The sequence below is a fragment of the Hipposideros armiger genome, unplaced genomic scaffold (genome assembly GCF_001890085.2).
Source record: "Hipposideros armiger isolate ML-2016 unplaced genomic scaffold, ASM189008v1 scaffold_143, whole genome shotgun sequence".
Classification (NCBI taxonomy): domain Eukaryota; kingdom Metazoa; phylum Chordata; class Mammalia; order Chiroptera; family Hipposideridae; genus Hipposideros; species Hipposideros armiger.
In genome coordinates this window covers 1,566,573-1,591,601 of record NW_017731493.1, presented here as the reverse complement: position 1 = coordinate 1,591,601, position 25,029 = coordinate 1,566,573, and the positions used below count along the sequence as shown (strand labels likewise).

Genomic DNA, 25,029 nt, shown 5'->3' with positions numbered 1-25,029 from the left:
AATTGGGGATTCCCATTCACTAGGGGACAGACAGTACATGAGCCAGACTCTGAGCTTAGAAGTGGGACTGGACTTTCAGTGAAATAGGTGGAGGAAAAGGGGAATAAAAACGCATAAAATGGGAAAGTGGCACTTATGGAGAGTAGGTGATTTAAATTTGAGTGTGGAGCACAGGAAGGGCAATAGGAAAAAATCATGTTAGACTCCATTTTGAAGCAGAGAAATGGAACCGAACTATTTTAAAATGGAGTGCTAATATTAGGGGCCCCTAAAATGGAACCTGGAGGGTACTAAGGGAAGACAGACATTCTTACACACCTCTGCACCCAGGTGAGGTTTGGATTTTTGGACTTCTGTGTTGCCCTAGAAGTGCATCCTGGGACTTGCCCCCCACCCTCTTACCTTAGAGTTTCATCACCTGGACCTGACCAGATCTTTTTGAACCAGCCATCACACCATGTTAAGTAGTCAAAGGAAAAAGTTTCTATTGTTCCAGCTTGTGGTTTTTGCCTCTATAAGCTCCAGCTATCTTTGTCTTCTCTGGAGCACAGTTCAGGTCTTCCCCTGAATCTGTGTCTCCCAGATTCAAATATTTTTAGATCCCAAATAAACTTTTGAACTGTTTTACAGCCTCAGATCTTTATTGATCCACAGGAACATGGTGAAACTTGTCTCATTATGAACTATCTTACTGGCAACAGTTTAGAGGAAAGTTTTAAGAGACTACCGTAGCAACTCAGAAATGTTAGCAGACTTTTGCTATAGTTTGTAAGAGAAGAATGAGGTTGAGGGCTTAAACTGAAATGATTATAGTCAGAAGTAGATGAGAGATAATGTAAAGACAAAAATGAAAAGACCTAGTTAGTAACTGATTAGATTTGAGATAAAGAAGGAAGTGAGAATGACTCTAAGCGTAATGATAAACAGAGACAATCAGGGCACATTTAATATTGGAATACATTGAATCAATGCACATATAAAGGGAGATTAAAAATATTCAGCATTCCAAAGGGATACAGGCTGGAATTTATGAGAGGTATAGGGAAGAAATATAACTTTCATGAGAATAGTCTATCTAAAGATAATAGTTGATGTCACAATAGTGAATCATTTTGAGAAAAGAAAGATAAAAGGGGTAAGACCACAAACTTAGGTGAAATGTTTCCAAAATTTTCACAGTTCTTTTTTTTTAGTGAAGTGGTGCTTGTCATTTATTCAGTTAGTGGGTAAAAACAATATCCAATGCTGTTTATCACTTAGAGTATAACTAAAGCTCATCTTTGTATGTTTTTCATGAATATATTTGTACTTCACAATGTTTTTCAGAATCCTCAGTCAGTAGCAGTTCTCCAGGGTCTGGTCCCAGTTCACCAAACAATGGGCCAACTGGGAATGTTACTGAAAATGAGACTTCAGTTTTGCCACCTACTCCGCATGCTGAGGTAAGACTCTTAATATTTTGATTCTGTAAAAAAAAATCAGCTCCTCCTCCATTAGCACCCTAAAACAAAGTGATATTTCAAAATTGAAGTTCAAAGCCATCTGTTCTTAGTTATTTTTTTTATAGATGTATAATGGTGGAATTGACTAAACTTGATCTTATTTACAAAGTTTGGATGTGCTTGACTGATAGAAATGTTTTCTGTACTTTATGCCACTGTCTGTCTCTGTAATCACACTCTCTCTCTCTCTCTCTCNCACACACACACACACACACACACACACACACACACACACACGGCACACACATTTATAATTAACTATTTATAAATTATAAAATTATCAGGCCAAAATAAAAATAGATGGCAGAAACCCAGAGGTTATCCCTAATAAGCCAGTAAGTCACTTTTGCTCTGAGGACATTTGTTTACTTGAACTTTGAGTTTTGGCTCTCAGGACCTCACACAACTCAGCAGATAGCAACCAAAGCCCAGTACTGACCAAGGAGGATATCTAAGAAGGAACCCTCCACACTTTAAGCTGGAATCCCAAAGGCCCATATCTGTGCTACATTGGTGAGTTGCCCCAATTCCTGGAGGTGCCTTGATGGGAACCAACGCAGGCAAGCATCTATCTCTCCCTGACAAGCTATAACCAGAAGCTAGCCCTTGCATGGGTTGCAGCCCAAACTTACATAACCTCAAACTTTTAATTTGGTTTAAAGTGCCCCAGATTTGTAGTTCCGCTGGAGTTCTGCAAAAAGCAAATATAAATCCCATGTAGAAGGATACACCTTCATTCTAGATTTCAATTTTTTTTTCAATTTTCCAAGGAATATGAGCAAAATAGAGTGATACTCTCTTGCTTAAAATCATCTTTCAGCTATTAGAAGAATAACAGTTCAGGCCTCTCATTATATCCAGGTTCTTCATCTACTTCTTGTTTTTTACCATATTTCGTCCCTCTTTCTCTTTTTCATTAGTCTTTCTAAAACATGATACCTGATAGAATAAATACTTCACATATATTTGTGGTCATAGACGTAAGCGGGATTCTTGGACTGTTGGTTATAGGTATTGTATTTCTGTTAGTGCAATTATATATCCGCAGTGGTCAGTTTTCTAGGAAAAGAATAACTTGGTCACAATATTTCCTAAAAACTTTAGATTTCCATGTCTTCTCAGTTTGAAGAAAGTGATTCTCAGTAATAGCAGAAACACTAAAGGATCTGGGTTCTAAATTGGCTCTGGATGAATTGTATATACTTGGAAAATGAAAATAACATACTAAACTACGTTCAGCAGTATGTATAATTCTTAGAGATTCATTGTTGGTGCAAAAAGGTGCAGAAGGCCGCTTTGCGGCATGATAGTATTTTAACAGGTTCAGAAACAGCAACACAGTATTTTGATCGGGAAAACATATGCAGTGAAAGTATATTTTTACAAGACAAGGGAGTGAATACAAAATTTAGCATGGTGGTTATCTCTCAGGAGGGAGGAAAGCGGGTGGTGACATGGTTTGTTGCTAAAGAAGAAAGTATATATATTCATTCATTATAAATACATATATATGCGTACAGTACTTGGTACGACCTTTGTGAGATTGGAAATAAATGGAAAAGGTGAGATTGTCTCTTTATTTCAAGCTTTGTATGACCTGTTCAATTAAATTCAGTGCCCCAGATTGTGACTTAAAAACCCAACTTGTACAGTGGAGAACGTAAATTAAAAGCATTGGCTTATATTGTTTCAATCTGTTTTATATTCCTAAAAGCTTTACGGTCACAAAGATTTGTTTAGATGCCCTAGCTTTTTAGTTAATTGTTGAACATATTCTGTCACTACAAACCTTTCCTTCCACCCTGTCATTAAAAAAAAAAAAAAAAAAAACAGAAGGAAATGTGATTTAATGGAGTTTGAAAGAGTAGAGGTATTTCTTCAGGTCAGTGACAGGACATTCACCTCCAAAGCTGGAAAGACTAGTTCAAAAGCAAGCAGTGACTTAGCTCATAATGAATTAATTGTGTGCCTGAACTATGATCCAAAAGGCCAGGTGGGCAGACCTTTATGCACTGATGGGTAGCCTCTCTGTGGCCCAGAACAAAAAATTCAACCCTGATGGCTAACATGTGGTTTTCTGCTGCACTGCATTTACAGAGGTCTGCAGTGTAATTCATACTGGAGAGGTGAGGAGACAGCAAAAGTCAGACTGAAACTGACAGCAAATTAACATCCTAGCTTTGTAACCCTAAATGCTTCCCCTTAAACTACAGAAAAGAGGAAAAAACTGTTTTCAGTTCTTGATTAACAGTCATTTTGAATTTAGTATGATTTTTACAGACATCTTCTAAAGACTAATAAGCACATGTGATTTCATATGAAACAATATTTTGGGGGTTATTATATATCATTACACTTTCAAAAACCAAGTTGGTTGTATCCTTCACCTTTTACAAAATAGGCTTATCTTACCATCTTTACTTGCCTAGCACAGGTGAGTTTTCATTTTAAAATAGTATTAACTGTGGACATTTGAGTTCTGTGATTTGGAAGTAGAAAAGCGTGTCATCTAATTCTCTCAGAGTCCACGTAAGTGAATGGGATCCTGCTCCCCTCTGAAGGGGAAATAGGAAAGTAAGGCTGGATTTCAGGCTGAGAGAGAGGCTTAGGCAAAAAGAAAATTTTCTATCTTGTAGTTCACATGTCCTGCATAATTTAGATAAAGGCTAAGACATAAGTAGCAGGAGAATTCCCTCATACATCCAGGCTAAGGTAACAACACAGTGAATTCTAATGTAGGGGCCTTCCGTTCGGAAGGCTTCCCAGGAAACTGGATCCAACACCAAGTACTTGGTCATCATTGGTTCAGCCGTTCAACTTGTCCTGAACCTCAGACTCCTCAGTGAAAGACAGTAATACCTACCTACAGCTTTGTTGTGAGGAATCGGCTTTGTTGTAAGGCAGGTGGTAAATTGGAAGCACAAAGCAAATTCATTTTTTTGTTGTTAGCAATACTGACTCCTAATCGGGAAAACGCATTAGCATATTTGTCTGCAGGACAGCACATCTCACGGGAGAGAGTCTTCATTCTCCATGGGCTCTGACCACTTCTGTTCCATGTCTTCTATTTCTTCCATCTAGGCTCAGTCCTGAACTCAGATTGTTGGAGCTACTTGCTTTAACTCCTTTGTAAAAACATGGTTGGGGAACTAAAACCTCAGGAGTTTCTATTTCCAACTCCAGTCAGAGATGTCTCTACCCATCCAGTTACTTTATTGTTAATACTGTGGGCTTGTGGGTTCAAATATGTTTCCATGAATATCAACACCATTATTTTAGATTCGGTAGATTTATTTGATAGCTATTTTAACAGTAGCCAAGCAGCTGGTTTATTTTGAGTTGAACATTAGTGGCTGGCTCTGCTGTGCTATTTTTTTTTTTAAATAATTTTTCCAGCAGATACAAACAATTTTTTAAAAAGGATTCTAATAATAAGGTTAGGTACTCTCAAATCATCTGAAATGTCACTTGTTTTGCCCAAGTCTCACATGACTCATTTGCCTATTGTTTCATAATAGTTGTGACATTTGTTATAAATGTTGTGCTCCCTTCCCAGTGGGTGTATGGCTGTGGTTTTAGATGCAGCAAATAAAAACGCTTTCCCCAGCCTGGGGGAAAGGAGATTGCTATGACAAAAGAATCTTTTACTAGGAATAACATGAGTCAGTGTAGTAAAGCAAGACCTTTGCCAAAACATCAGTGCCTTTTAAATGCAAAGGTAGCCTTGTCAAATAATTTGTTGTCTCCAAATCATTTTATAGTAATATATTCTTCGGTGTCCAGAAAAAAAATAAAAACTTAAGAGATTTTTACTGCCTAAAAAATGTCTTCATCACAGGGAGATTTTAATTTTCTATCAGCTGTCCGAAAGGAGAGTAGAAAATAAATACTATCTTGAAAGATAGTATGAAAGCCATAGGCAAACATTAAAAGATTCAGAGATTTGTTTGTTTTTAATGTGGCTCTCTTGTTTTTAAAGAGTCTAGATTTAGGGATTGGGACCTTTTAAAACCAAAGCAGATTGAGGTTTACAAGCACATCTTCTGGGATGCTGTTCTGATATATGCAGTCATTACCTGATGGAGCCAGTCAGAGGTGCTTCAGTCTCAGGCTCCAGGATCTGATGTCCAGGGAAAGTAGGCAGCTGCCCAGAGTGAGTAGAACTTAGATGGAAAATGCTTAGTCCATATTTCTTTTCACTAGTTCAGATGGCTTTTCACCAAAATTCTGTAGATTCTTATATTCTTTTTCTAATGCTCATGCATATTGTAGGTAATTTTGAACATGCACTAAATTGATAATTTTGCATCCACTTTTTTTGTGAGCTTCTGTAAAAGTAGGAGATTATTTACATAACTAGTGTTCTGTCAAGGGTCCTTGGTCCTCTTAAGAAAAAAAGGTATTCCCCTCCCTCCTTCCCTTCCTCCCTTCCTCTCTTCCTTCCTCCTCCTCTCCTTCCCTCCTTCACTCTCTCCCCCCCTTTGTTCCATTCTTCTTATCTTCTTTCCTTGACCCTTTCCCCTGTATCTTTTATCCCCACTTCTGTTTTCCTTGCCCCCATAAGCAGTCATTTTCTCCTGTATTTTTGTTTGCATGAGTTCTTATCTTATATTTTTTTTGCTTTGTGCCCATGAATTTAATCAATCTCATCCCATTTCTTATTTTTATCACTAAGTATAAGTTTTTAGATCCATTCATGTCAGTACCAGTGCAATACCTAATGAGGTAAAGTACCTTGGGGGCTTCAAAGGGTCATTGCAAGATGAGAAGAAGAGCAGCTGCTTAGTAAATAGAAGTTTGCCCTGCCCTATAGATAAGTCCAAAGAGCTTCTCTCCAATAATTACTTATTATGGGTAAGGCCCCTAATTCAAGTTCTTCCAGGTAGTTAAGGGAGGGGCAGAAGTTTCTCTTGAGCTTTCAGCTAAAATTGCCTTTAGCTCAAAACAATCTGCATACCACAGAGGCACATCTTGGGGTGACTCATCTGAACCCCCACAGTGTATAGTGTAATTATTTTGGTTTATAGTGCTGAATTGTTCCCCAGAATTACTATGCCCGTCTACAGTCCCACCAGCAATGTGTGATAATGTTTACCTTTTTAAAATCCCTATAACACTTGACATTGACATTTTTTCTCATTTTTGCCAGTGTCCATTATAGAAGACATTCTGTATCTTTTGATTGCAACTAATAACTCCTTGATTTCAGTGGTAAAATAAATAGCTCTATTGAGAGACATAATTTTTCAGTTTATGTTTATTTTATTCTTTGCATTGCGAATATTATCCATAAGATTGGCTCCCAATTGCTATGATGGTGAGAAATGTAATTAAATTTTGAAGGTCATTATTAAAACATCTGGCTCAGTCATATCCTTTTTCCCAACATCATGTTCTTTCTGGTGAAATGCTAGCTGCCCATCAAAGCCTGGTTTAAAATTGACACCCTCCTCTGTGCCACGGAAGTGTTTTAATCCTGCTCTAGTTATAGTAATGACTACAGGTCATTAGAATTAGTTCTCTACTTTTCTGTGCGCCCGAATCGCATGTGAACTCATGTGGTATAGAACATCTTTGTACGCCTACTGCCCAATATCACACTGTTAATCTAACTTAATTCATTAATTGTTTTATGAAGGTTAAATAATATCCATGTATACATTTAATATTTCCATTTTATCAACTACAGCAATAGTTTCTGGTTCTGAAAATTTTTCAGATTAAAACCGTCTTCCCCATGTTCTAAGATGTGAAACATTGGCATAGCACTGAGTTAAGGGCTGGATCAATTTCCAAACTGCTTCCTGGAAAAATCCTGTTTTTGTCAGAAAATATGTGTGAGCTCACCACAATGCCAAGGTGGGGTCACCTTCCAGCTTCGCAAGAATACTGGTCAGGATCTTTCATTGTCTGAGTGAAATGGTACTGGCTTTCACCACCTGTTTTTCTGGCTTTCAGCTGTGTCTGCACTCTTTCAAGCAACGTAGAATACAGCTCCAGGTTCTTATTAAGAAACCTTAACCTGGAACTGATAGACTGCCACCATCAAAGAGCCAAACTGAGGAAAGTTAGATTTAAAGAAGATAGTTTGAGGAAAACATTTTATTTTAGGTCTGTTATTTGCTATTCTAGCCATTGGAAGTCTACATAAATGCTGTGCCAGTTTATCTGCACTCAAAGGGAATAAACTAAGGAACATCCTAGTGCCTGAAGTTCTAATTTGATATTATACCAATTAGTCTCTGTGGGGAGAACCGACTATACCTAGTGAACTAAGGGGACTCAGGACTTCTCTTGTTTCCTTCGGAGTTGACGCCATGACTGAAAGATCCTCGTGTCTACTGTCACCAGGACTTTGGCTTCTTTTCAGGTCAGCTGACTCTCAGTTGCTCACTTGTATTCTCTTCCATAGCCTCAGGGCCTGATTTTGCTGCTTCTCCTTCTAAAGCTTCCCCCTTCTCCATACTTTTTTTATGTCTCCCTTATCCTTCAATAATGGCTGCAGAGTGGCATTAGCTTCTGCAGCAGTGCCTGACAGCAAATCATATAACCTTGAACCATTTAAAAATTTTATTGCTGATCCCATTGGGAGCCAGAATTGGGGGAATCACTGAGTTTCTTCATCCATAACATGAGCATAACAGTAGCTGGAGAGCATCTATGAGGAATAGGTTACTGTCCAAAAAAATGCCTGGCACAGGGCTTGGCACATGGGAGGTGCTGAAAATCAGTACACTGTCAGGAAATGGAGTCACTCAGCCTTGATATGAAAGTACAGGAGTCTGAAATCCCATAGAGTATTCCCAAATCCCTTCACTTTAGTCAAAGCCTGTGTGAGTAGCCAGTATGCTTCTGCCATCATTCCATTGGAGAAGAAACCTTGTTCTCACTGTAGTGTAGGTTTGCTTCCCATGATGCACTGGGAGGACATCAAAGAAGAGGAAACAAAGATAACCTCTTCTGTGAGGTCTGTGATAACCTTTGCCATCATTCCCACAGTGCTGTGAGAAGCAGATACCACCTTGAATTAATATTTTACATCATTTAAAGTGCATATTTCCTACATTTGTTTCTCTTGTTCTATGAATACAGATAAGTGAATGAAATATCATCCCTGCCAATAAGCTAGTTAAATTTTTTTTTACTTCCTCATACATTCTGCTCTTGTTCAGATAACATATTCCACACTTAAAATTGATGTTAAAAGCATTATTAGTGTAAGCAAAATAGTAGTTTATCTTTTTAATTAGAGCAAATATGCAACTGTTAGGGATAACCTCTAAAATAAAATTGCAATCTCACACTGTAATGATAAAATCCTTTTCAACAATCTTCATGCTATGGTGTTTTAGACGACTTTGTAAAGGGTTGCATGCATATAACGTCAACTTAATGTTAAAAGTTTCAGTGTCCCTCTTGATTTTCAAGCATAAATATCCGACTTGCTCTTTTGAGAAAAAAAACAAAATCTGAGTTAGCTTGGAATTCCAAGTTGCAATGACAAAAATCCACATTTAACCTTCTGCTTTTATTATGTTAAGGCTATGACTCATCTCCAAACAAACGTATGATTGAGGTGATGTTTTGGAATAACATCCTGTGTTTTGGTGGCGCATCACTCTTCAGTGACAGTCTGAGGTTGCATTGTATTAGCACATGATATTTCCCCCAGTTAATTGATATCCCAGGTTTGTCCAGGGCAAAATCTACAGCTCCCCCAAACATGCTTGACAAGTTATTATATTTACTTTAGTCAAAGCCCGTGTGTGCAATATCCCTCTTGGAGGTGGTCTATTATTGGAGTCCCATATGCTTTTTGTTTGGGAAGAAAGCAGTCACTGTGTCATACTGTTACATGGAGTATTCTTTTTCAGGGATGTTGTTCCCTTGGGAACCATATCAGGCCAGAGTTCCTTAGTCTAATAAGACCTTTGTAACTCTTATTGTAGAAGAGTTCTGGGAGGGAAGCAAGAATTAAACAGAAAATGTAATTCAAGCAACCCTATTAGGCCACATGTGGGAAAACATTACTCTTAGTATTGGATTTTTTAAAAAGGTATTTGTTGTAAAAAGGACTGTGATGCCAAAATGTTTCAGGTATTTCAGTGTAAATGAAGGCTGTTGTGGTGCAGGGAACTCATAACACTTTAACTTTTACTTTAGTTTCTGAATATGAATGACCTTAAAAAAAACCAGAGTTGTCTATTCATGAATTTTATATTAAAACAGATATTATTTATTATAGAAATGCTATATGGTGATATTTAAGATTTCCTTGTGAGAGCCTTCTCATCAGTAAAATGATTTTTAACTCGTAAGAAGATGATGATTACCACAGCATTATATACATATTTACCCCTCAGTAATACGAAAAAGTATATATACTCATAAGAATTAATCAATTTACCATTTGATGAAAAACACACTGGTTTTGGTCCATAAAGCTAGAATTTTAAAAATGAATTTTGCAAAATGAACATAAAAGCCCTGTCTTCAGATTTTATAATTATGTCTGATGAAGAAACTTTTATTTTTAATTTTTACATATAAAATTTGGATGCAGAAATGATAAAATAATTAAAATACCTGAAAATATTGTGACTAATTATGATACTATAAAACCTATTGTCTGAAATGTGAACATTTCACAGAAAATTTGTGATATTGTATTATTTGGAGACTGCCCTTTCATTTTTTTCCTTTTTCTTTCTTTTTTTTTTTTCTTTTTTACAGCAAATGGTCTCACAACAACGCATTCTAATTCACGAAGATTCCATGAACTTGCTAAGTCTTTATACCTCTCCCTCTTTACCCAATATTACTTTGGGACTTCCAGCCATGCCAACCCAACTCAATGTAAGTCTTCATAAAGCAACAGCCTAAACCAGTCCAAGTGATATTTTTACAGGGGAGCTCTCATTTCTTGTATATTTAGACTTCAGAGAAACTTGGTAGAATCCATTCTCCTTCACTGTTGACTGAGTTGTTCAAAGATGTTCACATAATAATATATAAAAATAATAACTAACATTTATATAATAATGCTTCATCGCTTGTAAAAGAGAAAGCACGTTCCAGATATATTATTTTATTAGCTCCACACAACCATCCCATGAAACAGAGATTACAGGCCATGTTTTTACAGAAGAAGAGGCTGAGAATAGGAATGTCTAAAAACCCCAGATCACTCAGCCCACAAGTAGTAAACCTGGAGCTCAACCCAGGCCAGTGCTGAGAGGTGTAGCTTCTTATCTCAAGCACAGAAGCATATGTTCATAGAATTTATTTCGTGAATGTCTTTATTTGGGGAGTTGAAGTCACTGACTCTGTGGTTCTGAAGAATATGTATCTGGAAAACCTCTCTAAGAACAATACTAAACTCGTCCCAGGAGATTCAAAGTGAATCAATTACTTTAAAAGCCCTGACAACCGAAATAGGGTCTTTTGGAGGTCATTGTCCTACTAGCAGAAGATAGCAATAATTATTTTATACATATTCCCAAAATAATATAAATTTTAGTCATTGTAAAAGATTTGTAAGTTTTACTTGGAATAATTCATCCATGAAATGATAGTAAATTAAATTGTACTTTATGCGAAGGTCACGTGATCCATTAGGTTTAAAGAGAAATTTGTCCTAACCTTTGGCACCAATTTTACCAGTCTAGCAGCGAGTCTTCCACTGAGTACAGCTTGTCAAATTCACATCTTTTACAATATGCCCATATCAGGAAATTATAGAGTTGACTATTTCGTGACTAATTTATTTTCAGACTATAAGACCTGTATATGATACTCTAATTTATGGATAAGCACACCTATGGTGACATTTTTACATGAGAAATTATATGGTTGTGTTCAATACATATTATTAAATCAATCTAAGAGGCATCTTAGTATATATTTGGTGTTTGTAATAGAGTAGAATGTTATGTGATAGAGTAATACAAGTGAGGAGAAAGCAAAATTTGAATGTTGTATTATATCTGGGGATAGAAGAACAGCTTAAAAATGCCAAATTCAACTATGCCCTTGAAATGCCACATAAAGCATTTGTAAGCAATTGATTCTAGCAAAAATTAAAAAAAAAAAGGAATTAGGGATGAAATGAAACATAAATATTCATGGATGATATTTTCAAATCTTCACTTATTAAAAATTATTTTTCTTCTATACCATTTTTTCTGTCTCTTCTGGTGATAAGCAAATACTACCCCAAAAACTCTTATGACACATGAATAGGCATTTTCTATCCACTCCTTTTCGCATGCTCTAAGTCACTCGTACCCGCTAACACAAACATACACCACTTTTAATGTGGTCAGGGAGAATTTTTTTTCTCAAAGAACCTAGTACTAAAGCCAGACCATTTAATGTTTCAATGGTAATACAATTTGGTACCTTTGGATGAATAAACCAGTGTGGTTTGGATACAAGTTTCATTTTTCTTTGCTTCCATTTTGGTGTGGATGAGGCCATCACAATTAATTTTTCAAGTTTAGCATTGCTTTGGCAAAGGGATGTCTAATATTTCATTTCCCCACTGAGTAGTGGGAAATTTTAAGGAAAAGAGGCCAGAAGAAGGAATCACTTCTAGGTTAAACATTGCACTGACTTGCTGTGTGACTAAGACAAACCATTTACCTCTTTGTCCTTTAATTTCTCCATCACCGAAAATTGCTTTGCTTCCCTGGTGCACAGTAATTTTGAAAGATGAAACATGAGTTTTGAAAAGAAACATGCCACATAATTTTGAGGCATTAGACTTCTGCTTTTGTAATACTAAAATGACCACCATTCATTAAATTCTTTGAATAAGATAATTCATTATTACTATTGATGATATAATTATTATTGCCTTATTACTGTTATCATACATTTCAAGTCCTTAATAGCATTGTTATTTGATCTAATTTCACTTGTAGTTTATTTTATTAAACAAAAGTATCTGGAGTGTCATTTTCAATATTTGGAAATTTGGGGATCTGTATGAATTAAGATAAAATACATGCTTAAACCAAATTCCTGCATATTTTAGCCAACCCCTCCTTGAGTTATCTGAAGAATTTTGTTTTTAAAATTGAATATTGGAAACCTACAGCTCTGTGATCTTATTAGAGGACATGTAAAGAAAGGCTGAACTGTTCCTCATGCCTGAGATGCCAAAATTCAGACCATTTTATCTCTAGCTTCTTAATCAGTATGACATAGGCATTAGTTTAGCAATTTGAATACATTTTACTTCTCCAGTATAATTTTTTATTTAAGCAATATATTAAATTTTTTCAGAAACAAAGTTCCCTTTTATGAAGCCTGACATGAGCATCATTTTAATGTTCAAACATCTTTTTATTGAGTTCAGTACAATAATACCCAATACTAGATTGTCTCCAGTGCTTCAACTCTATTTTTATATCTCCTTTGTTGATTCAGTTAGTTTAAAAGTCACGCTGTTAACAATTTTCCATATTCAGCCATTAGTAAGATGTTTTGTGTTTTGGGTTTTTTTCTTTTTTGGTGAGGGTACTATGGAATAAAACACTAATCTAATGATGTGCAGATATAATGACCCACCTGGATGAAAGAGAATTAACATCTTTGTTATTTCTTGATACAGGCTTCAAATTCGCTCAAAGAAAAACAGAAGTGTGAGACCCAGACACTCAGGCAAGGCATCCCTCTGCCTGGGCAGTACGGGGGCAGCATCCCGGCGTCTTCAGGCCACCCCCACGTTGCTTTAGAGGGAAAGCCCAACAGCAGCCACCAGGCTCTCCTGCAGCATTTATTATTGAAAGAACAAATGCGACAGCAAAAGCTTCTTGTGGCTGGTAATTAATAAGGGCACCATTTGTAAATCTTCTGGGGGCTTTTATTTTTATCCGTGATCCAATGTAATGTCTTTTTAACTCAAGGCCCTAGTAAAGATTCACCACGTCATACAAGGGTCGCCCTGACCTGGTGCTGTGGGAAAAGGCTATTGTCCTTATTTATTCCTCTAGATCCATGAAAAAAAACAAAAAAAACTCACCTTATTTAACCTTTATACATACCAGACTACTGGTGAGTTGTTAGTAAGACATGCGCCTGTCTAATGCTGTGGCACTTCTGTCTTCACCCCACCCAGCTTAGCCTTCTTCTGATGTTTGCCTGGTAGAATCACCACTTCTCATAAAATGTATCCCATATATCTGTTTTCTGTGGCTTCTTATTAAACTAATAGGTGTGTGTGTGTGTGTGTGTGTGTGTGTGTTTCAGGTGGAGTTCCCTTACATCCTCAGTCTCCCTTGGCAACAAAAGAGAGAATTTCACCTGGCGTTAGAGGTACCCACAAATTGCCCCGTCACAGACCTCTGAATCGAACCCAGTCTGCACCTTTGCCTCAGAGCACGTTGGCTCAGCTGGTCATTCAGCAGCAGCACCAACAATTTTTGGAGAAGCAGAAGCAATACCAGCAGCAGATCCACATGAACAAAGTAAGCCCCCCAAGCCAAATCAAATTGTCATATCCACCAGTGTGGAAGTCAGGGTTCTCTTCACTGATCTGGGCATTCGGGAGGAGAATGTTGGCATATATCACAGTCCAAAGGAGTTTGCCAACCTAGCCCTGCTGTCAGGGTCAAGGACACCATCACTGTGTCAGGGCTTTCACCATCATTACATTCATGGGATGTTTGTAGCAAAACTGTGATTATAGATGAGTGAGGTCTTTTATGACTGAGTGCCTGTTTTTATAATACATAAGCACATACAGGCACATGTATGCATAGCCTCATTTTTGGGGACTGCAGAAAAGGCTTACGGCAGAGTTAAATGTGGTGGATTCACATCTCAAAAAGTGTGCACAGGTGCTGGCCGATATGAAAGCTTCTAGCCAACCAGGTATTTTCAGCAACTTGTTTGCATCTGTGTTATATTTACTTTTGAGTATGCCCCACTCATTTCAGGGTTTAAAACAGTTTCTCAGAAACTTGTGGTAATTTCTTTCTGGCAGCCTTATTGTGGCTGAAATGGACAGCGAATGTCTGAATGTCTGTATCACACCACATCCTTAGAAGCCCTCCTGCTGAGGCAACCACAAGGAAACATTGATTACAACGTAACAATATCAGACAGGCTGCTAAAGCATTTTCAGTGAATTCGTAAGCAAAACTGGCCTGTACAGTTTTGCTGTGACTCTCTGCCATGAGGCTTACAAAGCAGAATCTTCTCACTCCTGGAAAATGTTAAGGTCCTGAGTATCGAGATTCTATCCACGCTCCTCTGTTACTGTATCACCTATGAGTATCTTACCAAGGCGTTATATTGAGATGTGATGTCCTATTTACTTATATAAAGCTAGAAATCGGCTTAGTATTAAAACGTTTTATTGTACTGTGATATAAACAAAGCAAAACCTCATGGGCAGAAGGAGGAGCAGGAAAAGGGAATCTTTATCATGCACTCACCTTGTTGTGGGGGGGCCTAGAGTTTTTCTCTTCTCTTTGGCCTCCCCCTTAACAAGGCAGAGCCATGAAGGGAGCATGGGCTGAGGATCACTCTACTGAACAGAAATCCTTTCAGTTCAGCCCTTTGATGCTCTCAAAGATGATGTGTGTGGGATTGGGGATGGGGTGGCAGTGGCACCTGCCTCAACTGCCACCTTTCTCTATAAGGCAGACTATAAGTCACTACATTGCAGACTCTTTATATATCATCAGATTAATGTCTATTTTACTGCTACATCATTTCTCTAAATGCATCAAAGTATTTTCTATGAAATCAGCCTCATCACATGAGAACCAACGTCCTTCTTATACAATGGCGTGATATTGTTTACTTGAATGTGAATCTGCATATGTTTGCTGTATTGTAGAGTTAGCATTGTTTTGTGGTCTCTCTGCATGGCTTACGACTGCCAGGTATTCTTGAAAAATCCTGCAATGTCTAGGGAGAAAAAGGTATGTGGAAGGAAAGATTGGGAATCCTACTTTTTGCCTCATAACATTTTGAGCTGGAATTAGGTTTGTTAGATGCCTGTGAGTACCCTTAAGAATATTTTGGAATACCTGTTTTATGACCTAGAGCTGCCACTGTGTCAGAGTCAGATGGTACTCAAGTATCAGCATCTACATTTTAGTGTCCCCACTTGAGATTTTGACAGGCGATGCTAACCTCAGTCACAGGGAAGAAACTCAGATGAAGAGCAGGTATTTGCATTTTAACAATGAGAAAGGCAAATCTTATCAGAGAACTTCTCCCACGGGGAGCTGATTCCTTGGAATTTGTTAAAAATTCTTCCCCAAATTAGAAACAAACCTATACTTTTAGGTGTGTGTTTGTACAGTGGTTTGATTATTAAATCTTTTCTTAATTAGGCAAAATGAAGTCCAGAAAACTTCAAAGTACAAAGCTGATCTTTATGTATTAACCTCTCTCAGTTTGGGTGTTTAGATTACTCAGGGAAAGCTCTAGTTGGCTTTTCTCCAAGTATGTATTCCATATGTTTAATCAAGATGGCACATACACGTTGGGTATTCTCCAGACTTTGAAAATATTTCACCTGCCCTCAATTGTCTAAGGGAACAGAGAAGAATCTTATTAAAGAAACATTAAACCTCTGTCCTATTCTAAAGTATTCACAATGCAACCATCAAGAAACAAATTGCTACAGTTCACCCTTCCTGTGAGGTGATGAAAACATTTATTTCACTTTAGGTGAGGGCCAATACTTAGAGGTCCAAGCAACCAAGTTTCTGTATAATGATATATTTATGTATACTATAACCATTTAGAATACCCACCAATGAGAAATAACCACAGAAATCTTATGTCATTTTTTTCCTGTTATCTTGGATGAACCTGTATTGAATCCATTCAAACTGGAGCCAAACAGTTGGCATCGTAAAAACATGGTCCCTGCTCTTGAGACACTTAATATAGCAGGAAATATGGACACATGACGACATAGGTGTGCAAATGACATATTTTAAAATATATTTTCCTTTTATTCCCTTGACTTTATTTTTTATTGGTTTTTTTTTCAAGGAATTTAAGGAAGCATAAAAATGGAGTGACAAGAAAGAAAAAATAAGTAGGTTTCTCTCTAAATCTACATCATATTAAATATAATTGGCCTTCCTGGTATGAAAATTTGAATGATATATTTGAGTTGCTAATAATCTTTAGAAGAATTAGAAACAAAACAAAACAAAACTATACTTTTCAGAGCATAGTTTATACAATGATTTGCTTGTTAAGTTTTGAAGACTCTCATATCTTGCTATATTTGAATGTATTTATGAAAAGCAGTCATTCATGCTTGTTATAACTATACAGTGTAAATGTTAACTAAATAATTTACCTGTTCGTTGCCTGATTAACAATGACATTTACATGTGAAATTTGTGTGTTGTAAGAATTACTTGCCTCATACAATTATGGTGTACGTACTCAATAGCTTAGCAGAAATATCTTTGGGATCAGTTTATATACATAGTGTTTGTATTGATATATCTACACAATGAAGCAACTAGAGAGAGGGGTGAGTGAAAATCTTGTCAGAATGATTTATCTCTGCTTATCAGTATGACAACTCTACTTCCACTGAAAGTATTTTGAGAACCTTAACCAAAAGAAAATCATGGCTTACAACATTTGTTCTTTTATTTATTTACTATTTACTTATTTTTAAGATTTTATTGGGGAATTGGGGCAGGGGAAGAGCGTTGGGGAATCGCAGAAGGGGAACAGACAAGTTGCTGTCCTTTGGTTCTTCAGTCTAGTTGTGGAGGACGTCGCTTCACTGGTCCATGTGGGTATTATCATTGCACTCTTCCTGGGTGAGGCAGTTGCTCGCCGGCCACTGAATGGCCACTCACAGCTCACGAAAGCTCATGCCCGCTGCCGGCCAGCCCCACTGCAGCCTACGCCATCACCAGAGACTCATGGCAGCCCAGCTCCAGGTCAAGCTGTTGTTCACCATCTTAGCTGTAGAGGGCGCAGCATCACTGGCCCTCATGTGGGACCTGAACCAGGGCCCAGCTGCTCAGAGCTGGTGCTCCCAAGCCAATTCTTAACCAACAAGCCACTCAGCCGGCCCTGTTCTTTTATTTCTATGAGACATTTAAATGATTCAGAAATGCACGAAACAATTTCTTTTGCTAATATAAGGTACACTCGTGCAATGATGACTTGTGAGCCTTTTAAAAAACTAGGAGTTTCTTTATCATAGCATCAAATGAAGACTGTTGCTTTTGCCAGTATATTTTGGTTTTTTTATTGGAAGAAAAAAACATTGTTTCTAAAATGTAATTTTCTTCATAAACACAAAAGAGCCAATAAGAAAGCAAGAGGGTATCGACAATTTTTGTCTGAGCCCATTTCAAGTTTAAATATTGCCACAGATTTTCTGGTAAAATAAAACTATGATTAAAGAAAACAAAAGACACCGCAGTTACTTGGATAATTTTATAATTTTTGAAGTATTCTGACTACTGCCTATTTAATAGAAGGGCAAATATCTAGTTACATCACTATAAGAATGATATACAGAAATTTTCCAAAGTATCTTCAGGCGTTTTTGTAGTGAGATCATTTGACATAGATCTCCGGCCCCTGCACAGTGACATTATTCTTTGAATTATTTCACTGTTACACTATTAATAGAATAGCACTGATTCATGACTAATAGTTTCTATTTTAACCGGAATTATAATACCATTTCTAATACCTGTGTTTTTCATATTCATTCTACCAAATCCATATGAGAAGAAATTTTAAGAAACTTCTTTCTTCATTCAGTACCTATTTGAATGAAATACAGAGCTATGCTTAAGCATATTCATTTAGCAAATCGTATTGAACCCTTACTTTGTGCCAGACACCGTTTTTGGCACTAAGAAAGCAACATCCCCATGGAGCTTGCAGTGTGGGGAGCGGGGGAGTGAAATATTCAAGTAAACGGTAATGCAATGTGTGAAGTATTAGGATAGGGGACATGATGAAGGAAATTTTCTTTGAGGAAATGACCCAAGACTTGTTTAGTTACTTCTCTGGAATATCTTGTCTGTTTTATATCTTTTCTTTGTGTCTCCTTCTCTTTCTTTTTTTCTTCCTAATATGCTCTGTGATAAATATCTTAGGCATTCCTGTGACTGGATATCAGCCAACACTTTATAAAAAAACCCACATAAATCATGAGATGATATCTTATATATGTCCAGGTTCACTCTAGATATAAGTATTTATTATATATTTATTACTATGATACTTAGGCATTTTGACATGAGTGCTATTTTATCATAATAAAAATATATCTAAGACAAGACCAGTAAAGGAGAGGCCAAGCAGATGTCCTGCCTTGCCCTTATTCAAACAGGTAGATATTATGTCTGACAAGCAAGGAATGAATATGATTATGCTCAAATGCTGGAGCATAGCAAATGGGGAGCTTTCATTAGGTTTTAGAAGAGAATTGGACTCTTGATGTGAGTAGTATCTTTATGTGAGTTGTATTCCTTTATTCCTTTTCTTGACATAATTTCTAACATAAATGTTACATAGTCTTCATAACCCTTCATGATTCATACCCACTCCTTGTCCCTAGTACTCCATCCACAGCAATCCAGGGCAGTATATTCTTTCATGCCTGTGGTCACATACAAACAGAGCATGGGTGTGTGTGTGTGTATTTTGACTCCTTTTTTTTTACTGCATTTTTTCCTTATAAAGTGTACCTGAAGGAAGTTCTAAAATAAAGCTATTTTGTGGACTATTAAACAAAGTGTATCTTTTCCCAAGAAGATTAATTTCAAGAACAGCTATTAGACATGTACATTGCAAGAGGTTTACATTTTTTTTTTGAGTCACACTTCATATTATCAAACAAGTAAACACTTCATTTTAGCTTTATGTTATTAAAGGTAATTCTATCAATGGCTTACTTGTGGGAAGATTCAATTTTAAATATAATTAGATGAGGAGTGTGTACCAATCTTTGCTGTTTTTGCTGCACCTATTTCTCCTAGTGTATCTTTTCCTTCTTTTCTTTTACATACGGTGCATGTTCCCAGTACCTTCTCCATAGGTACCGTAGATATAGGATCACTTACATAATACCAGCTCCCTCTTATATGAGGATCTACTATGAGCTCAGACACCATGTTGGCATTCTTATGTATATTATCTCCTCAAACTTAACAACTCACTTTTCTTTTTCTTTTTTTTAAATATCAAGAAAGTCAATTTGAACGGACTCAAGTAACTTGACAAAGGTGGCAGGGCTAGCAGTTAACCAACCTGGAATTCCGACATAGGATATATGACACAAAATCCGGTCATTAAACTAAACTTGCTTATGATTTTAGTGCTTTTATCACCAAGCAGGAGACCAGATTTTCCCAATTTTATTTTTGTCAAAAAGTAGAAAATTTACAATTGAAAACAAAGCAAGCAAACAAATAAAAAAGGAAAGTCATTGTGTGTGTGTGTGTGTGTGTGTGTGTGTGTGTGTGTGTGTGTGTGTGTGTGTGTTGGTTGAGGAAACCAACCAGGATGAAGAAATCCCTTTTCCTGACCCTGCTTCCCAACTTTCCATGTATTACTTTCCATCCAGTTACTAACTTGGAAGATTTTCTTTTTTTTTTATTCCCATGGACCTGACAGTGGGACGTTCAGAAATCCTGTTGGATGATAAGGCTTCCCACAGTGCAACGTAAATGCAGTGTAGAACCAACAACAGCCAGGCCACATTTCCCTTCTCTCATGTAACATCGCCACAATTTTAGATTGGGCAGACCTCTTCTCACAGGAGTTTTGAGCAAGTCTGAAGCGGAAAGTCCACTGACTTCATCAAGCTCAACCGAAATGCAAATCTTGGCATCTCATGTATGGGTGGTTGGAAAATGCCTTGTTTTAAGTTTTGAAAAATGGATGAATAGAAACTTGAACTGGGCTTTCATTTAGAAAGTAGGCATTACTGTTGTCAGGTTTAATTTCTCTCTATCCATTTGACAGCTTGTTTCCATGCAGAGTCTTTAATCACCAATTTCGGATTACATTTTGCCCATTAGATGGATAGTATGTCCAAAAACTTTAGCTAGCACTGAAAGACAGTCTTAATTTTATAACAGTAAAAAGGCTCCTAGATTATTTATCTATCTATAGAGGTTTATAAAAGAAACTTTGACTTTACCCTTAAATAGATGCTATTTTGACATGATTAGCCCAATGTAAATAGATCCGTGTAGGTATGTAGTGGGCTTCAAAAAAAACCACTTATGCTGCAATACCAGCTTACATCAGCACAGAGAATTCATATAGAAGCATTTCACTATATAATTACAAGTCCTTGGTTTATAATATACTGAAAATGGCTTGTTGCTTTATTATTAGATGTGATGAAATCCTGTGTTTGTAAAAGAAACTAAATGACCATTTCAGTGGATTAATGTGTAACGTTCATAAACGTTCCCAGTGCTGCTTTCATAACTTGAAGACGACGGCAAGGACCTCGACCTTTCCTTTTCACTCTGCACTGTTAATCTAGTCAGAGACGCTTTTACTGAATGAGAAAAACAATAGTTGGGCATGACTATGAGGTAAGAAAATAGGGGAAAGAAAAATATCTGGGGAATTAAACCATGTGAGTCGTTTGACTGATGTTGATTCCAGGCAGTTCAAAGGGAGAGGGAAGCTAAATAATTTGGTTGTTTCCCAACCTTGACAAATAGTTCCATTTGACAGAATGAAATAATTAAGCCTTAGTCAGGAATTTTTAATATAGCTACATGATTTGTAGACATGAAAACCACCAGTGTGTAGCAGTCTGTTTGTTATAGTTTTTGGTTGCTTCTAAGTTTCTGATTTTAGATTTTTTTTTCTCCCTGTATCTTTCTGAACTTTCTCTAAATACTTATGAAATCAGAGGGATTATAGGGACCCTGGAATGTCATATGGCCTAATATTCCCATCCCTTCACACAGAATTGCACTTCACACAGGGCTATGCTCCCATATCCTGAATGTACGTACTTATTGCTCTCTTGTTATCAATTTAGTTGTATCAACCACCAATAAAAACTCACTTAATTCCTGGCATGGAATAACTGATGGTGTTCCACAAAGATTTATTAGCAACCATTATACTGCACGCTGGAAATGAAAATAAAGAAAGCATGTTCTTTGCCTTGAATGGGCTCACAGACGTGTAAACAGATAATTCTATTCAAAGATAGTTCCACATAATGCATAGCTCATTTGAATTGCAAAATCAAGAATGCTTGATAGCCTTTCCAAGAGAAGTTTCTGATGTCCTGCACAATTATTTATTAGTTTTGCATCTTTGGTCAAAATGTCAAACCTCTTTGTCCAAGCATTCTCTAATCTGCACGTTTAGAGGTTTCTAGTAAGGCTTTCATGAGAGGATGCACCTTACTTTGTAAGCATAGTAAGCAGTACTGAAATCTAAGTCAGTATTTTTATTCCTATATAGCACTCATAGCTTGATTTTCCTTAGTTTGTTAATGAAAATGGTTGTCTGGAAGTGCTAGACTATTTCAAGGCACACATTTCTTACTTGTCTCAGTATTGTGTCAAGCTACTTTGTTGTAAAACTGAACCACTACATTTTGTTCCAGCTCCCTCTTACGTCTTTGTATTCATCATGAAGCTGACCTTGTTTTTCTCTTTGGAACAAAATTATGGTTAGGTTGTTGAATTTTTATTGAGGTATAATTTACACACAGTAAATTGTATTTCTTTTGCTGTACAGTTCAATGACAAATGCATATCATCATAATAATTACCACAGTCAAAATATAAAACAGTTCCTTCAACTTGAGCGAAATTCCCTGTGCTGCTCTCATCCCCACCCCCACCCCCTGGCAACATCGTTGGGTTGTTCACCGTGTAGGGAACATAGAACAAGTCACAGTTGTGAAGGATGGTGTCTTTTAAGAGCACACAGACATCAGCCCTAAATGGTCTAAACCATAGAATGTTCAATCAAGATGGGATGATTTTCAGCATTCACAAACCAGCAGTCTGCAGTGAATCCATCCCTTTCAACTGCTGTCTTTGGACTGCCTCGTGTCTGAAACAGCATTCGAATTGTTGGTGAATCTTTAAAAATGTAAAGATTTCAAATACAAATCTGGGCTTTCTGGCATTGTCTGAAAAATTTAAAAGTCTGGTCACACTGGGCCTGCCTTTCCATGTGGCAGTTATCGTTTGAGGTTTACTCTTGGTTGTGCATTTTAAATAGGGCTCTCACTGCTCTCCAGTTTACCAAAGCAAGGGATTGATTCATGGGGAGAACGGGAGATGATTTTGAGTTAAGTGACTTGAAGTTCATTGACTTTGAGATCTTGCCTATTCTGAGACACAGTGCAAAGTCACCAAGGCTTAGCTAAAAAAAAAAATTAAGGATGCCTTTCCTCACTGTTCCTCTCTTCGTTACCATTAAAGAGCAAGGAAAGAAAACTTTGAAAGAAAGTGTATTGTCAACTGAAAATCAGAAAGGAGATTATCAGGGACAACTCCTATTACATAATATAAAAGGATGTAAAATTACGCGGTGTGCAAAAGAAGGAAAAGTAGCTCATTTGTATTCTACTTAAGAAGAGCCCCCTAATAATTCTTGTTCTCTTACTGAGGATTTTATGTACTGAAAGGCCAGTTCCTGTTTCCACTTTCACCCACCTCAGTTGTTCCTGATTGTTTCTCGGATAAAATGTAAACATCTTTACATGGCCTATGTGGCTTTCTTGATCTGGCTTTTACCCACCCCACACACACACACACACACAGATGTCACCTCCTACTCCCTTCCCTTACTTACCGAGTTCCAGCCACCTTGGCCTCTCTGATCTGTGGGAATGTCATTCCATCTCCAGGAGCTGTGCTAGCCACAGACCTGTAAGGAGTGTTCAGCCTCCAGGCCTCTTCATGACTCCATCTTGGTGTTGGCGTCTCTCTCAGCTCAGACCTCACCTCTTCAGACAAGCTGTCCCTCCCCCATCATTCTCTGTCACATTCAGTTCCAGTCTTCAATTGCTTATTTTCTGTTGACCCCACTGAAAGCTGGCATAACTGACGAGTCTCTTCTCAGGGCCTGGCATGTAGAAACTGCCCAATAAAAATTGTTGAAAGAATATGAAAGGTAAACTTTCTCAAACTAGCTGAGAGGAGATTTTCAACTTTTTTTTTTAAGCTGAGCCTTCCTGCCACCGGTTGGCAGTTCAGCGGCTGCTCAGCTCGGGCCAGAATCTAACCGCTGTGGCTCAGAGCTCAAACTCTTGAGCGAGCTCTTAACCAACTGAGCCACTCGGCCTGCCCAGGAGATTTTCAACCTCCCTTCTAGAAGTGAACACTTAGGTTACTGAAATATTAGAATGTTTTGAGAGCCAGAGAAATGCTATTTAGACACTCATTTAGAATTATAAACAAGCTTTTATGAAGAATTTACTTGGTCTCTAGATTAATTAATTATATATATATATATATATATATATATATATATATATCTTCAGTATTGGTAAAGACTGGATTTTTTTTTCCAGCTTAGACTTGTAATTTATGTGACTAATGAACCAATACATAGAAAATCTTTGTCTCTTGTTATTTAATTTTGGTACTTTTGGTTGTTTTCCTAAAATGCACTGAAGCAAAGAGCATGGACTATTTTGGATTGAGGCGGAGTGCTTCTTTTCTAAGTAGACCTCTTGATTTGAAAGCCTTCCAAGCTCTGTATGTTGTTTTTGAGAACAGTTGGTATATACCTAACCTGTTTGTGAATTGAGACAGAAATTGTATCATTATTTTTAAATCTAGTTTCCTTGGAGCTTAAGGGAAAGGTTTTATTTTCCAAAGGAAGAATTTTACATTCATTTAAAAGAAAAAAAAAAAAACTTACGCTATTGCCATTCTCCAAGTAAAATCTGCTTTAAAATCTGAGGCAAAATAAGACAGTGATGAGAAGGGTTGAAGTTCATTTTGCATAGTTAGATAATGACATTCAAATATTTGTGCTTAATGGTTTGTTGATAATTTCAGAAAATCAGATGTCTGTCAGCAACAGATTTACTCCTTACACACTCCTGTTCAGTTGCCACTCAAAATCTGAAGACATTTGTGGGAACATGGAGGATTTCGGTGGCAAAAGTTAAAAAAATTGAACTTAAAGATATTTTATTCAGAATCACTTATGCTTGTGTGGACTTCTAGACATTTATCAAACATTGTAACTTATACAGAGATGAGCTTAAAGGGTTAATGTGTAAAGATTAGCAGCACAGCCTTTAAGTATTTAATGAATTTTACAACATTTGCCACTAGGACATGTGATGTTTAACATGGAATATAAAACATTGCAATTATGGACTTGGCTATAAATTATGAGCCTACCAGGAATTGATAAGAATTGAAGAGCTGAGTTGTAACACCTGATGGTGTTAGAAATGTGGATAAATGATCATGCTCTCCGGCCTATAGACTATCTGTGAGTGTGTGTAAGTGTATGTGTTACAAACCCAAAATGGTCATAGACGCCG

The 25,029-nt window shown here is 37.1% G+C and overlaps 1 protein-coding gene across 24 annotated transcripts in view; it reads left to right on the top strand.

Moving 5' to 3' along the window:
• Positions 1 to 25,029, top strand: part of HDAC9 (histone deacetylase 9) — an 820,423-nt gene that overhangs the window by 454,431 nt on the left and 340,963 nt on the right. For all 24 annotated transcript variants that reach the window (XM_019650652.1, XM_019650643.1, XM_019650630.1 and 21 more), the window contains 4 exons: positions 1,327 to 1,442; positions 10,236 to 10,358; positions 13,120 to 13,330; positions 13,758 to 13,975. In XM_019650652.1, coding sequence (XP_019506197.1) covers positions 1,327 to 1,442; positions 10,236 to 10,358; positions 13,120 to 13,330; positions 13,758 to 13,975 — 668 coding nt within the window. The remainder of the gene's footprint in view (positions 1 to 1,326; positions 1,443 to 10,235; positions 10,359 to 13,119; positions 13,331 to 13,757; positions 13,976 to 25,029) is intronic.